Raw genomic sequence first — 13,788 nt, forward strand, 5'->3', positions numbered from 1 at the left:
CAGCCTCCACGGTGCCCGGGATGGGGCCGCCACAGAGCAGCCCGACCCCCACCCGGGAGGTGGGCGACCCGCCCCCCTCTCCCTGCTCCCCCCTTGTCCCCAGCTCTTGGGAAACGTCCCCAGCGTCCTCCAAAGTCTCCGGTCACCACCTTTCAGTCCTCGAGCATTTCCAGCCCAGCTCGCTGGGGTTATTCCGACCCGGAGCGATGCTGCGGGGAGGGGACATGCCCACGGTGCGGGGGCGGGGGTCTCAGCCCGGCGGCACCCAGCGCCGCGAAGCTGCACGAAGCGCCGCGAAGGGCGGTGGGCGCCGCCGCCCCTGGGCTGGCGGTTCGGCAGCGGGGCGGGGGACGGGGCTGTGAAATATTTATAGCTGCTGCAAAATGGCAGCGGAAGCCGAGGCGGGGGGGTGACGACGGGACGGCTCCGCTCCCCTGCGGCCCATCTGGCCCCCGCGCCGCTCCGGGCACCGCGGTGGAGTCGCCATCTGCTCCCCGCGGGGGCTGCCGCCTGCCCCCGCCCCCCCCCCCGGACCCCGCAGCGCTACCGGGGGCCGTGGGTGCGGGAGGCGCTGCCTTGGCTCCGTCCCACAAGTGCAATGAGTTCGGCGGTCTCAGGTGATGAGCAGAGACCGGGCGGTTCGGGGACCCCTCGCCTCAGCTCCCGACTCCCCACCGTGGACTCGTTCAGCTGAGAAAATGAGGGCGCGTGTGTGTGTAATTGTTAATGAGGATGTGCACATGCTAATTCAGGGCTGCCAATTACAGCAGGTCTCGCTGGCTCGGGACGGGGCCTCCTGGGCCGTGTCCTGCCCCGGTTTTGGCCAGGTGAGCCCCGGGCAAGGTCAGGCAGCGGCGGGGGCAGCGGTGGCCGGCTCGGCCGGGCTCGGCACCCCTGGGATTCGGGTGCTCAGGCCCCATGGAGACCCCACGGCTCGGGGTCTGGAAGGGAGCAGGGCCTGGGAGGCTGCTCAGGGGCCCCCAGCCCCCATCCCTTGGGAGCGGGGATGCTGGCGGGATGGGCGCTGGGGTGATGCTCCCACCACCCCCTGTGATTTTCTTTCCCTCCATTGATCTCACACAAAAAGCTGCCGCGGTGTGAGATGGCAGCGGGCAAACGAACCCTCAATTAACCACATTAGCTATTTGGCTTTATTAATGTCATAAACAATAATTAAGAAATAATTAAAGCTACCAGCCTCCAGACAGAGGACGACACAGCCCAGATGGGATGACCCTCCAGGCTGGGGACCTTCGGCTCTGTGGGGTGCTCCCGTCCCCCCACCCCGGTCCCCACATAATCGGCTGCTGGATGGGCATGGCGCCAACTGGGGACAGGCTGGCGTTTTGGGGGGGACACGAAGGAGCTGTGGGGTGTCTGCTGTGCTGTCGGTGGGTTATCGCTGCTGCAGGCTCACCCAGAAACACACCCCCGCCCCGGGACCAGAGCGTGGGGGTCCCCAAGGTCACCAACACCATCTCTGCGTCGGTGCTGGAAGGTGGCAGCGGCTTCGCCTGCCGCATCGGGGGAAGGAAGCAGAGATTTGCAGGCTGGGGGGTGAAATCTGTGCAGGGTGTTCATGCCCCCCCACTGCCCTGGGGGCAGAGGCTCAGTGGGGTGCAGGTGTGGGGCAGGTTTGTGGGTTGGGCGCTGCCGGCAGCCCCGTGCTGAGCAGCCGCAGCTGCAGCATCCGTCCTCCAGCTGCGCCGAGCCGGGGGGGACCTGCCGGGAGCCGGCTGGACGGAGGTCCCAGGGCCGGGGGCTGCCGGCAGCAGACGTGGCCTCCCGGGAATGTTGGGATGGGCCGGGCTCTTCGGGGAAAACAAGCCACTTCCCATCAAGCTGCGGCTGCTGGGAAGCAGTGAGGGGATTCCCGGCGGGCAGTGGGAGGCCGAAGCTTGTCCCCAGCGCATGTGCCCCATTGGGTCAGCAGCGCCGAGCCCCGGGGAGGGCGTTTCTGCCTGGATTTCTGCTCCATGACCCACCAGCACAGCCATTATCCGGGGGTCCTGTGCTTGGGGACATGCCAGGATGGGTCCCTCGGCACACATGAGCTCCTCGTCCCCTCCACCCTCCTGGCTCGGGGACGTCACCGTGATGCCGTCCGGCTTCTCCCTGGCAGCTGCCAGGCCCTGCTTGGCGTGGGCAGGACAGCTGCCGAGCTCGTTAGGCGCAGGTGTGGGATTAGCCATAATTGCCTGCACTTTGATGTCCGTAACCTCCTCCCTGAGGGATCCTCGTTACCTGCAGCAAACCTGTGCCTGGCTGCTAATCCCGGGATTAGCGGGCGTGGGGAGGGCGGCAGATGGAGCCCGGCCAGGCCAGGACCCCCAGGGCACAGCGCTGCCCGGGACCCCGCTGTCACCAAGGCAGCTGGGTCCCCAACGAAGTGCCCAGCTGCTCCCAGGGGAATTCCCACCCGGGACCTCCCCTGGGACGTCACTGTCCCCTCCAGGGTGCCCGGGAAAGCCCCTGTGCTGTCAGACGAATCGGGGGAAATGAGAAGTGTCCCCGTCTCCTCATGACAGCCCTTCCCAGCGGCAGGAAGAGCCTTTTCTGGGAATCCAGTAACCTCCATGGCTAGGCCAGGTCCCTGGGAGGAGGATGGGGCCGGGGGTGCTGTGGGGCACAGGCTCCCGTCAGGGCTGCGATGCTCTGCCCGGAGGTGGGTGGCGACAAGGGTGACATGTCTGGAGCTGGAGGGACCTCCAAGCCCCCCCCCCCCAGCGTGAATGGGAGCCCAAAAATTGCAGCCAGGGTGGCTGCAGCTCGGCCAGCCCCGGCTGGGCCGCCCCGGGGTGGGACAGGCTCCATCACCCCAGGGCTGCCCGCTCTGCCCGGCTTCTTGCCCCAAAATACCAGCAGGGGCGAGGCTGGGGGGAAGGGGAGAAGGAGCCGGATGCAGGTCTCCATCCTGAGCCCCCCCGACGTGCCCTCGTCCCTGCGGGCAGCTGCCCCCCTCCTGCCTGCGCGGCTGCACGGGGTCCCGGCCGGCTTGGGGGGGACAGGGGGGTCCCGCCGGGAGCTGCACCCAGCGTGGTGTGTCTGGGAGGGGTCTCTGCCCCCCCACCTCCCAGCCAGGCCCCCCCCCCCCCATTCCTGCAGGCCGAGCGCCCCACGGCTGCGTGCTAACCTCAGGGTCCCCGCTCAATGGGAGGAAGGAAATCCTCATCCTCGGGAAAGGCTGGACACGGCCGTTTCCTCCTGCCGCGGTGGGGAGGGGGCCGGGGCACAGGCGCAGCCGCCCGCGGCGCCCCGACATCCCCCCGCCCCGTCCCAGTCAGCCATCCCGGCCAGAGACTGGGTCTGGCCCCGGCCGGGACGATGCGGGAGCCAGGGGCGGCTGCGGGGGGCTCTCCATCCCCCCCCCACCCCGCAGGCCCTGCCAGGGGTCCTCGGGGGGGGGTCTTTGGGCCTTCCCACGCTGTGACCCAGTGGAGCACGGCTGCCCCTCGGCCTCCCCGTGCGTGGCGGGGGGCTCGGCCCTGTCCCAGCCCCCCCAAGTGCTGCTGGTGGGCGCGGGGGCTGCGCGGGGGCACACTCCGGGGGGAGGGCTCAGCTGCACCCCAAGCCCCACAGGGCTCCCCGCCAGCCCTGGCCCCCGCTTTCCCTCCTCCTCCTCCTTCCTCTTCCTCGCCGTGCCCTTCGTCCTGCCAATAACGGGGGTGGCTTTGCTTCACGGTGGCCTTTGCCCCCCGCCGTGTCCCCACCAAGGGCGGGGGGGACATGACACTTTGCCGCGGGGTGGGATGCTGGTACCCCCACCCCCCCCGCCCTTCCCAGCGTCACCCCCGCTGTCGTGTGCGGTCACGACATCCTGTGTCGCGCCCCCCTCCCCCGCTCCCGGTGCACCGGGACGATGCTGCTGCCGGAGCGCTGCAGGGCCCGGTCCCCGGGGAGGGGGTGGGGTGTGGGGGGGTTATTTGATCTCCGGTTTAATTAACAATAATCTCCACCGAGTTGGCGGGGGTGGGGGGGTGGGGATGGGGTTGCCATGGACCGGAGACCGGCCGGGATGCACCGGCACCGCGCGAGCGCAGGGCGCCCCCTGGCGGCGGCGGCGGCGGCGGGACCCGGAGCGGAACAAAGACCGACACCGGGACCCCCCCGCACCCCTCCTCCATCACCTCGGGGGCACACCCGAGCCTGGAGCCGGTCCGGCAGCGGGGATGGCACCGGTGTCCCCAGCCCCGCATCACCCGGGTGGGGACCTGCCCCCTTCCTCCTCCGCCCCGGCAGACCGGGGACCTCCGGGGGGGGGCGCGGCTCAGGGTCCCCCTCCTCCTCCCGGAGGAGGAGGGGGACCCTGAGCCGCCCCCCCCCCCCCGAGGTCTCCGGTCCCCAGCGGGTCCCCTCACACCTCTGCGGGCCTCAAACCTGCGAGCGAGGGGCTTAAAAATCCCATTTTAGGGAAAAATCACAGCTTTCCCCCCCCCCCCCGGCCACAGAGCACCAGGGGGCGCGGCAGGTCGTTCGGGGGTCCTCAGCCCCTCCTAAAGGAAGGCAGACAGTGGCGAGCTTTAACGTACCTGTAATTCTCATCCTCCCACGCCAGCAGGAGCAGAGCCCGCGTTTGCACCTCCGAAAACGAAGCACCGTTGTTAACAAATCACTCCTCTCAAATCCAAACGGGGGGAGGGATTTTACCAGACAAACACCACACAAACTTCTGTTGGGAGTAAAAAAATATGTATTTTCCTTTTAATTACATCAGTTATCAAAGAAAAAAAAGCAGTGGTAACAAAAATACAAAGCTCTGAGGGTTTCTTGTTTTGTTTGTTTTGTAATAAGCCGAGCATCAGTGCAATTGTTTTAATTTAACTTCTGCTCTGAGTCTCTGCTGGCAGAGTATGAGTAGGCTTTGCCCAGCACCAGACGGTCACGCAGCAGCTTGAAGAAGGCGTAGTAATTGCTGAAGAGGATCAGAGCCAGCGAGATCGTCTGGTGCCACTTCTCTGAAGAAATCAGCGAGTAAAGCTGGTAGAAGATGACGGCTCCTTCCAGCAGAATCAGGATGTTGAGGATTCTCAGTGGTTTGCTGAAAAAGAACTGCAGGAGAGACCACAATCAGGCACCGAGCGAGGTCAGACCCTCCGGGTCGCGTTTTTGAGGATGTGCGAGGCAGAGGCCGGTGAGGATTCCTCTGGGATTCCTCTCTGGAGACACATTTACGCGGGAACGGCTCTGGGCAGAGCCCCGGTTTGTACGGGACAGTCACCCTTCTGACAGCACCGACGGGAGACGCGGGACTAACGTGAAATGCTGCCCCGAACCCCGCTCGTTCCACTGCCCTGGGACAGCCCAGGGGCAGCTCTCCTGCGGGGAGCCAGCTGAGGCAGCGAGGACAAGGGGACCGTGACCCGGCTACGCGTGTGGTCTTACGTGGAAGCGGAAGTGTGAGACATCCGAGGGCACCGCCACGTTGTAATGACCCACGGCTTTGTACACGTTCTTGCTGTGTTTCACTAACACTCCCTGCGGCCACATGCACTCTTCTGTCCACCTGCAGGAAACAAGCAGAGAGCTCTTATTTCTGCCCCCACAGCCGAAGGGGGTCTGCTGCCTTCCCGCCATCAGCCAGGGTAACACACGAGCTGCTTCCAGGCCGCTGGTCGCAGCAGCATTTGTGAGGGCCGAGTTTGTCCCAACTACGGCAGTGACAAACGGCAGACACCTGGGGCCAGAAGCGGCAGGCGTCCTGCCAAAAATCAGACCTGCTTGCCGCGCTTGGAGGTGGACAGCACAGAGAGTGTCTGTACGCTGTCGGATGTGTCAGCCGACAACTTGGCTTTCGTTTTTCTTTCATTTTCTTTTTTTTTTTTTTTAAGCACTGAGAGGAGGAGAGGCGGCTGGAAAGCTGAGCTCCCCATCCAGCCTCTGTTCAGGCCAGCAGACGTGCCAGCGAAGAGGAAACTCCAGCCCTAGCCCCGTGAGGGAGTTCCTTACTGATGCTGGAGCACATTGGAGCAGAGGGCTGGATCGACCTTCTGCCAGCAGCCCAGGTGCGCTGCGGCTTTATGGAGCAGGTCACAGTAGCGCGCAGGTAAGAGGTACTGCATCAGGATCACAGAGGTGCTGATGGAAACCAGGAGGAAAAGCTCACACGACCAGCGTTTGTCATAGTACTGGGTGTTCTGTGGGGGGACAAGAAGGATGTGTGACAACGTGTTTGGACAGCCTCACCTAACAAAGCCATCAAAACACAAAGCACTCAGGCAGGTAAAACGAGGGCTTTTCACGTAGCTATTAATCCTGCTTGAAAAAGAAGCGCCCACATAGGACGGCTGCTGTACAACTCCCGAACACACCACAGTGAAACATTTATGCTATCATCACCCATCTCCAAAAACAGGGAGACAGTTCCCGATGCTCCCCTAGCTCCGCCGATGACAGGTCTCCCCTCAGGGGAAGGAGGCTTGGGCTCATCCCCGAGGTCTGGCAGACTTAGTACGAGACATTTGTCTCATTGTACAACACATCGGGAACTTAAATAAAACAGCTAAAAATCCTAATGAAAGTCCATCCTCTTTCATACTGCCTCCCTTATTAAAGCCAATCCCCTTGTCCAGGAGCAGTGTCCTCACAGAAGGTTGGTGTGCGAAGGACTGGTCAGCCTGGAGTCCTCCTAGTGTCACGGGGAGGCAGGAGGGAGACACTGCTCCCTAACAGACGGATGCACGCTCTCAGGGCAGTCAGAATAACCTTTACCAGGACAATATTGACCTCTGTTAGCCGGAGTTTAAGCAAACCTAAGCCTAGATGGTTTTGCTTCTTACTTTTCACAAGGTCCCTGTAAATGGGTTTGATACAGCCCCCTGTGCACACAGCCCAGCTCTCCGACTAACCTCTCCGCGTTACGGCTGAGCCAGAAGGGAGAGCCAGATTCCTCCCTAACCCAGTGTCCACCTCCCCACAATCCTCCCCAGCCAGTCCCACGCCTGGAGGAGCAGCGTCTGCAAGAGCAGCGCCGGCCCTCGCTCACCTTCACAAACCAGACCGGCACAAAGGCCACGTAGTAGGCACTGAGCATGGAGCTCACCAGCACCTCTTTCATCCGCCAGTTAAAGTCCATTTTCAGGTATTCCACCTCATTGCGGATGAGGTCTGGGGAGAGGCAGCAGGCGTGGGTGGGCATGGCCTCCATGCCATACATCTGGCGAGTGTGCTGCTTCCAGGTTTCCTTTAGGACGGTCAGGTAGTCTCTGCCCCTGGAGTTCACCTCGCCAGTCTCTCTGGGACCGATGTTGGCCACCTGGGAGAAGAGGCCCGTCTTCCGAAAGTCACAGTTCAGCTGAAGGAAGGGAATGTACATGCCAAACCTGGAGCAGCAGAGTGCAGAAAGGCGGTTACTTCCTTACGAGCTCCCTTTGCTGGCAGCAGATCAGCGTTACCATCTCATCCCCCTCCTAAATGGCATCTGGTACCTATATAAACTCCAGAAAAGAGCTTCACCAACAAGCACTGAGTTGCAGGTCTTTATGAGATGCTTCCTCCTGCATCTACCAGAGGGAAGGGAGCTATTTCCACTGCTTGACTGGAAATAGAACTGGCTTCCTTTTGTTCGTTAACATGAAGCTGGGAAGCTGTCTGGTTCACTCCATCTGGCAGAGGCACCTCGGGACTAAGGTAAACCTAAGATATGGGTTCTTTGAATGCCACGAGAAAAGCACACAATCCTTTTCAGAGGACACGAGCAATCTAAGAACTATAGCTCATGCTTACACTAAAGCTGAAATATGGGTAAATGTTAAAGATACGCCCTGCCACCAAGAAGAAATGTGACAGCAAGAGGGAAAAGGGTAGTTTAGGTTCTGTTACCAGGTAATCAAGTGCTTATTTGCTTTCAGACTTCATTTCAACTGAGCAGCACCCACTGCACTGAAGCAACATTAGAAATCACACCCAAGTGACAGAAGAGATACTTACGGGTAACACAGGAACAGGAGGTTAAGGAAAGAGTAGGTTCTGAAAAGGTGAATTATTGATCGACACAAACTCCAGCCTGTGCCAGTGAGAACAGCAAACCGAGTGATCACCAGGAAAACAGAGCGTGGCAGGGAGACTTTGCCACTCTGTGAAGCCTGCGGGGAGAGAAGAAAGAGCTGGGCAGAAGGGAGACTAATTCACTCTTCCTAAGGAAGCAAATGGTAAACGAGCAGCACTCAATCTGCAAAATCAACTGCATATGCACGAAGGAAGAGCTAGTCAGAGGCTCTGTTTGACTGCCACCAGGAAGGGGAGGCCTGTAGGCTGGAACCTGGACTCTCCAAAACCCAGGGCCTCGTTCAAGCTGGAATGAGGAGAGTCTCAGAGTTTCTTGTCAAGGTCTGGTAGTTACCGACCGGTGTGACCAGCCCACCCTCCGGGACCTGCTCGCCACAGAAAGCTTCCACAGTCAGCAGAAACCGACCTACACTCGTTCCTTCTTGCAGAAAGCTGGGGTAATTCAGAGAACAGGAAAAGAGCCAAATACTGTTCTTCGCAGGGAAGAAAGCAGAATTACTACAGTCTAGTTGAGACAGTAATTCAGAAACAATCACAGAAGGACAGAGAGAGTCACGACCAATGGTTTGAGGCGCCCGTTTCTGTTCTCTGTTCTTCTCATTAGAAACCATGCCTAGGTTTCTGACTTGGACATAGCACAAAGCTCTTTAGAAAAGGACAGAAGAGTACGGAATTGCAAACGGGACGCTGAGCTTTACATTTTGCCTGAGGAGAAAGGACAGGTCTGAGATCTGCTTGGGGATTTTACCTCCTTCACAATAGCACCAATCAGTCGGCGTGCCAGGACGATCGTCGTCACTGTCAGCACGTTGAAGTCAATAAGATGAAAATTCTGCAGTGACAAAACCAAAATGATTCTACTTTCCACCAGACAGCAAAAACCCACATTCAACAGAGAAGCTCCCAAGTTATTGTCTTGTCCCCAGACTCTCTCTTCCAAAATCAGAAAGAGAATGCCAAGCAGACAGCCGGTGCCCAAAATTTGCCAAATAAGTCACCTGAGCAACCCTCCAGGGCTGTAGAGTCACATGTAGTTTGCATCAAACATATACAGAAAACTTTATGTCTAACAACTCAAGAGAGTCGGTGAATATCAGCGGACAGCAGCTGTCCCTTGGTGCTTACCAAAGACGTGTGCGAAGGCGGATGGGAGGGTGGGTACCACCACACAGTTTTGTAGATGTTGATGTAGTGGACAAACAGAGCAACGAGATGACAGAAGAAGAGCTGAAGTTCAAACAGCACGCTCCTCTCCACAGGCAGCTCTGGGATCTTACAGTGCCGGAGGGGGACGACTGTCTGAGCTGCCAAAGGTGGGCTGGAAAGGCCTGTACCTGAACCGCTCCTGCCAAGGTAAACCAAAAGCCAGCGGTCACTTCCCTGAGCTAAACACAGCGCTGTCCTCCAGCCCACGTCCTCAGATTGTAGAAGTCGGTGTGTCCAATACTGAGAAACCTAATCTGACTATCGTGGTCAGCAGCTGCCGCAAACCAGAAGTGTCAGCGCCCCGAGGATGTCTAGGATGACTGTTACAGGCAGATGTGAGTGGAAATTTGCCCAGTGAAAGCAATATTTGGAACCAGGCCAGTCTAGACAGCACCAGGTCATTTGATATTAAATCCCTTGCGTTGAGTCAGGTTCAAAAGCTGTGGCTGTGTTTAGCTATTCAAGGGGCAACCGGTGGCCCTTTTAATTAATTGGAAGCTTTCAGGCCTCGAGTTGCTATTTACATTTCTAAGAGTGCTTGAACATGAAATACGGAGCAATTAAACACAAGCTCTTTCTCATTCTTCAACTTCTATTCAACTATGGAGGAAAAACAAGTTCAGTCAGAAGTGCATATTCCTGTGTGAGCATGCACACAATCCCAGACAGAAACCCTTTTAATCAAAGGGAAGGGAATTAATATATACTAGATATATCTCTCCTGATTTGCAATCTCTAAATAACAACAGTCAAAGGAATCTGGGTGTGGGTTTCAAAGGAACTACAGAGCATGAACTCCTGTCGAAAATCCCAAAACGAAACCACAGAAGTCTCGGAGTGTGACTGCAGAAAGACTTCTAGTCCGGGGGGGGCACGGCTGGATCAGCCCATGCTTTTTAAAACATAAGGCTGACAGCCTAAAATAAAGCCGCACGTGAGGGGAAAACTTTAGGAACCCGTGCTGTCTCTCTGAAACCCCCAGATTCCCAAGCTGACAAGACCGATTCAGCTCCGCAGGACTGATGAATCCGCTAATAAACTCTGTTCCTGAACACAGAACAACAGTTCCTCTTCTGGTCCTCCAGTAAAGAGCTTTAAATATAAACGCGAAGCCTTTTCTACTTTGAAGGGACACGCAAGACCTAAGGGTGATCTTGCAAGAGCAGCAACAAGACTCATGAGTATGAAGAGCATAACGCACTTTGGGATTCCTGGGCCCGGACTGCCGCGTAGGTGACGGGTCTCGGAGGCCACAGACAAACCACTTGGAGGAAGGCCTGGGCGTGGATTTGTACAGCATTACCCACTCGTGATACGGGCCTTTGTGCACGCTCTCGTATGTACGAGGTGGATTGCTCCACCTTCTGTGGCCTTGCAGTAACTTGTTTGAATAACTGTATCCCTGTAAATCTCTTGGCCTAGGGCCATAAGCAGGGAGTATGTTAAGACAGATCTAACATTCTCTTTGCGGAGAGTTCATAAGGCACCTCCTGCCTCAGTATTGCTGTCGGTGCTCTGCTTCTCCTTCCTCCTCTCTACCTCAGTCACAGAAACGCAACCAACCAGCTACACTAGAACCCAAAACAAACCCCACAGCCTACACGTCACCTGACCTAGCCAAACTCTACCCCAGAAATGCCTCACCTGACATAAACTTCAGGGCACAGGAGATGCAACAACCAGAAGTCAAGTCAGGCTTTGGATAAAAATTGTGACTCTACTCTTACTTTCAATTCAACGGTCACTAAAGGCTTTTGAACGCTCCTGGAAGCCTGTCACGGTCTGATAAAGCACTTAACAGTCTCAAGCAAATTAGAACCCATATACCCCAATTACAACATGTAGCACGGACACTGCCACTTATAGGGAAAGGATTTCAGTTAGACACAGGGAGTTAACAAATCTCTGAGCCACAGGAAAACCAGCAGCCTGTGAGATGGGGAGATAAGGTGGCCCCTGCCTCAGAGAGGAGCAGCCGGCCTGGCCAGATGTGAAGACACGGAGACCTGGACGTACCTGGTGCGTGAGCGCACACCCGTGACAGAGGAACTCGTGGAATGGCCGGAGCCGCCAGCGGCCCCAGGTTCACAGAGGGGATTTCGGCAGTAGGAGGTACGGTTAGGGCCCCGCCTTCCCCCTGCCATAACAACAGAGGGTTGTTCTTCCAGGTGGCTTCTCTGCTCTTCACTGCGTGATTCTGTCTTCAGTCCTTAAAACTGAAAGGAAGAGATTTATAATTAAGGCTCATCTGCTCACCACGCCCCTGGTGACCAGCAGGAACGGATCGCTCACGTGCTACCTTGCAGGAAAAAGCAGGATAATGCAACTTTGCTCAGCCCTTTTCTCCATCTCCTGTATTTGCCACAGGCTACAGAAGTGGCCCTAGATAGCTCCTGATGCTCTAGGACATGCAGCAGCTTGTGAAGGTGCTGTGAATTCATTGAGAATCTAAAGCCTAATGTACGCAGGCTTCCAGGGGAGCAGGAAGAAGCTTTTCATGCTTCTCTCCCAACCCTAGGCAGTTTACAAGAAATTTAATCTGCATCACTGGGGTGTTTTCCCTGCTTTACAGGCAGAGCAATATACTTACAGAGATGCTAAACAATTCACCCAAAGGATCCAGTAAATTGGGTATATTACCTACGTCCCCTTTCGCCCAATTTTCTGTTGGAATCAAATATTCACAGCTCTTTTAAAGGGACACTGAAAAAGCACACAAACTGGCTTTTTCCTTCTTTGCTCCTTTAAGATGTGAAAAAAATAACTAGCATTTTTAGGGTGTGTGGTGTTGTATGTTTGCATGGCTAAGAGCTCAACGGGATGTTAGCCCAAAGTTAGCTTTTCTAGTGCTTGCTTGCCACAGTGTAAACAATAACAATACCAAGGTTTTAAAAACCTTCTCTGGAATCCTGTTTAACCCTAGGAGAATCCATACAACTTAAAGGCCAGGGTGATAATACACCATTTACTAGAAAAGAAATCCGAGCTGTGAAGAATCTCGGATCAGGTCATATTGATAGCTTAACATGTCTTTTTCTGATTGCTAATTTCCAGTTTGTATCACTCAGCAATTAGCACCTGGAATAAAGAAAACGTGCTGAAGGTTTAGAAACTGCTCTCAAATAAGTTTTGAAGCTTACACTGAGCTCCAGAGTCCTCCAGCAAATGTTTGTACTAGTCCGGGGCAACAATGGACAGGGTGGAGGGGGCTGCGCCGGGGGCTAGACCCAAGAAAAACAAAGATACCCCAAGACTGGGCCATCACACGGGCCAGCGGGGCACAGTGGTGGCTGCAGCGCTGGGGGAACTGGTGGGAGACAGAGCAAAGGGCAGAAACCCCTGGCCCAGGGCGCCCAGAGAAGCTGTGGCTGCCCCATCCCTGGAGGGGTTCAAGGCCAGGTTGGACGGGGCTTGGAGCAACCTGGGCTGGTGGGAGGTGTCCCTGCCCAGGGCAGGGGGTGGCACCGGGTGGGCTTTAAGGTCCCTTCCAACCCAAACCATTCCATGATTCTATGTGCCATGGCACACTGACCCCTGGTGACCTGGGGACGCAGGGTAACTGCTGGTGAACTGGAGGGGCTGTGCACAGGGGCCCCCCAGCACACAACATGGGGGCACCAGATGTCCAGGACCTTGGGGGGAGATGAAGACAGCAGGTTTGAGGCCCAGGACACCAGAACAAGAGAATCTGAGAGGGAAAAGCAGTAGGATGAAAGTCTTGTGCCTGGAAGAGCTGGGGGGGGGACACTTCTGGGGGCTCTGGGAGTGCAGCTCAGGGGCCAAAGGAGCTCTGGGAGCTCAGTCAGGGGCTCTGCAGGAGCAGCTGTGGCTGTGAGGGCACAGGCCAGGGGCCTTGGGGCCTACAGAGGTGCAAGCTGGAGCCACAGACACTCCAGGGGATCCAGCAGAGGCTGCAGGGAGAAATGGGAGATGTGGGGGCACAAGTGGGGACGACAGAAGAGCAGCGGGGGACACGGGGGCTCTAGAGGAGCCGTGGGGGCTGTGAGGGCCCTGAGGGCACAGGCTGGGGCTGTACGGGAGTGAGGAGGACCGTACGGGCCCCCGGGGTGCCGGCCTGGAGCAGTGGGAGCCCCAGGAGCGCCGCGGGGTCCGCGGGACGGGCCCCAGGAGAGCACCGGGGGCTCCGGAGACTCCACGGGGTCACAAGAACCCTGCAGGGGAGCGCTGGGGGCTCCGGGAGCGCGCACCGGGGAGGAACGGGGCGCTCTAGGGCAGCACCGGCGAGGGGGGCTGCGGGCCAGGCCGCGGCCCGGGAGCCGCCCCCCTCACGGCGGCGGCGGGGCGGGGCGGGGCCGGCTGCGGGCTCTTCAGCGCCCCGCCCGCCGCTCGGCCCCCCTCGCACCCTCCCCGCTCCCAACCGTCCTCCCCCCACCCCCGTCCGGTGCCCGGGTCCGTCCCGCCGCTCGGTCCCCCCTCACCCATCTCCGGCCGCCGCTCAACCTGCGCCGGGCACAATATGGCGGGCGGGGCCGGCGGCGCGATGGCGGCCGCCAGCGGACAATCCTCCTGCCGGGCGCACGCTCGCCTCGCCCGCCAGGCCCCGCCCCCTCCCGCCAG

General features: G+C 58.3%; 1 protein-coding gene across 1 annotated transcript; it reads right to left on the reverse strand.

Moving 5' to 3' along the window:
* Positions 1-4,679: 4,679 nt before the first annotated feature.
* On the reverse strand, positions 4,680-13,770 carry TMEM39B (transmembrane protein 39B). The gene is made up of 9 exons (XM_063356069.1): positions 13,650-13,770; positions 11,227-11,426; positions 9,130-9,349; positions 8,753-8,836; positions 7,927-8,081; positions 6,983-7,319; positions 5,947-6,134; positions 5,383-5,503; positions 4,680-5,049 (listed from the first exon to the last, which is right to left on the reverse strand). Exons 2-9 carry the CDS (start codon positions 11,352-11,354, stop codon positions 4,813-4,815), a joined length of 1,470 nt encoding a protein of 489 aa, XP_063212139.1. The 5' UTR covers positions 11,355-11,426; positions 13,650-13,770; the 3' UTR covers positions 4,680-4,812.
* Positions 13,771-13,788: the final 18 nt, after the last annotated feature.

The sequence above is a fragment of the Chroicocephalus ridibundus genome, chromosome 19, assembly GCF_963924245.1.
Source record: "Chroicocephalus ridibundus chromosome 19, bChrRid1.1, whole genome shotgun sequence".
NCBI classification, from domain to species: Eukaryota; Metazoa; Chordata; class Aves; order Charadriiformes; family Laridae; genus Chroicocephalus; species Chroicocephalus ridibundus.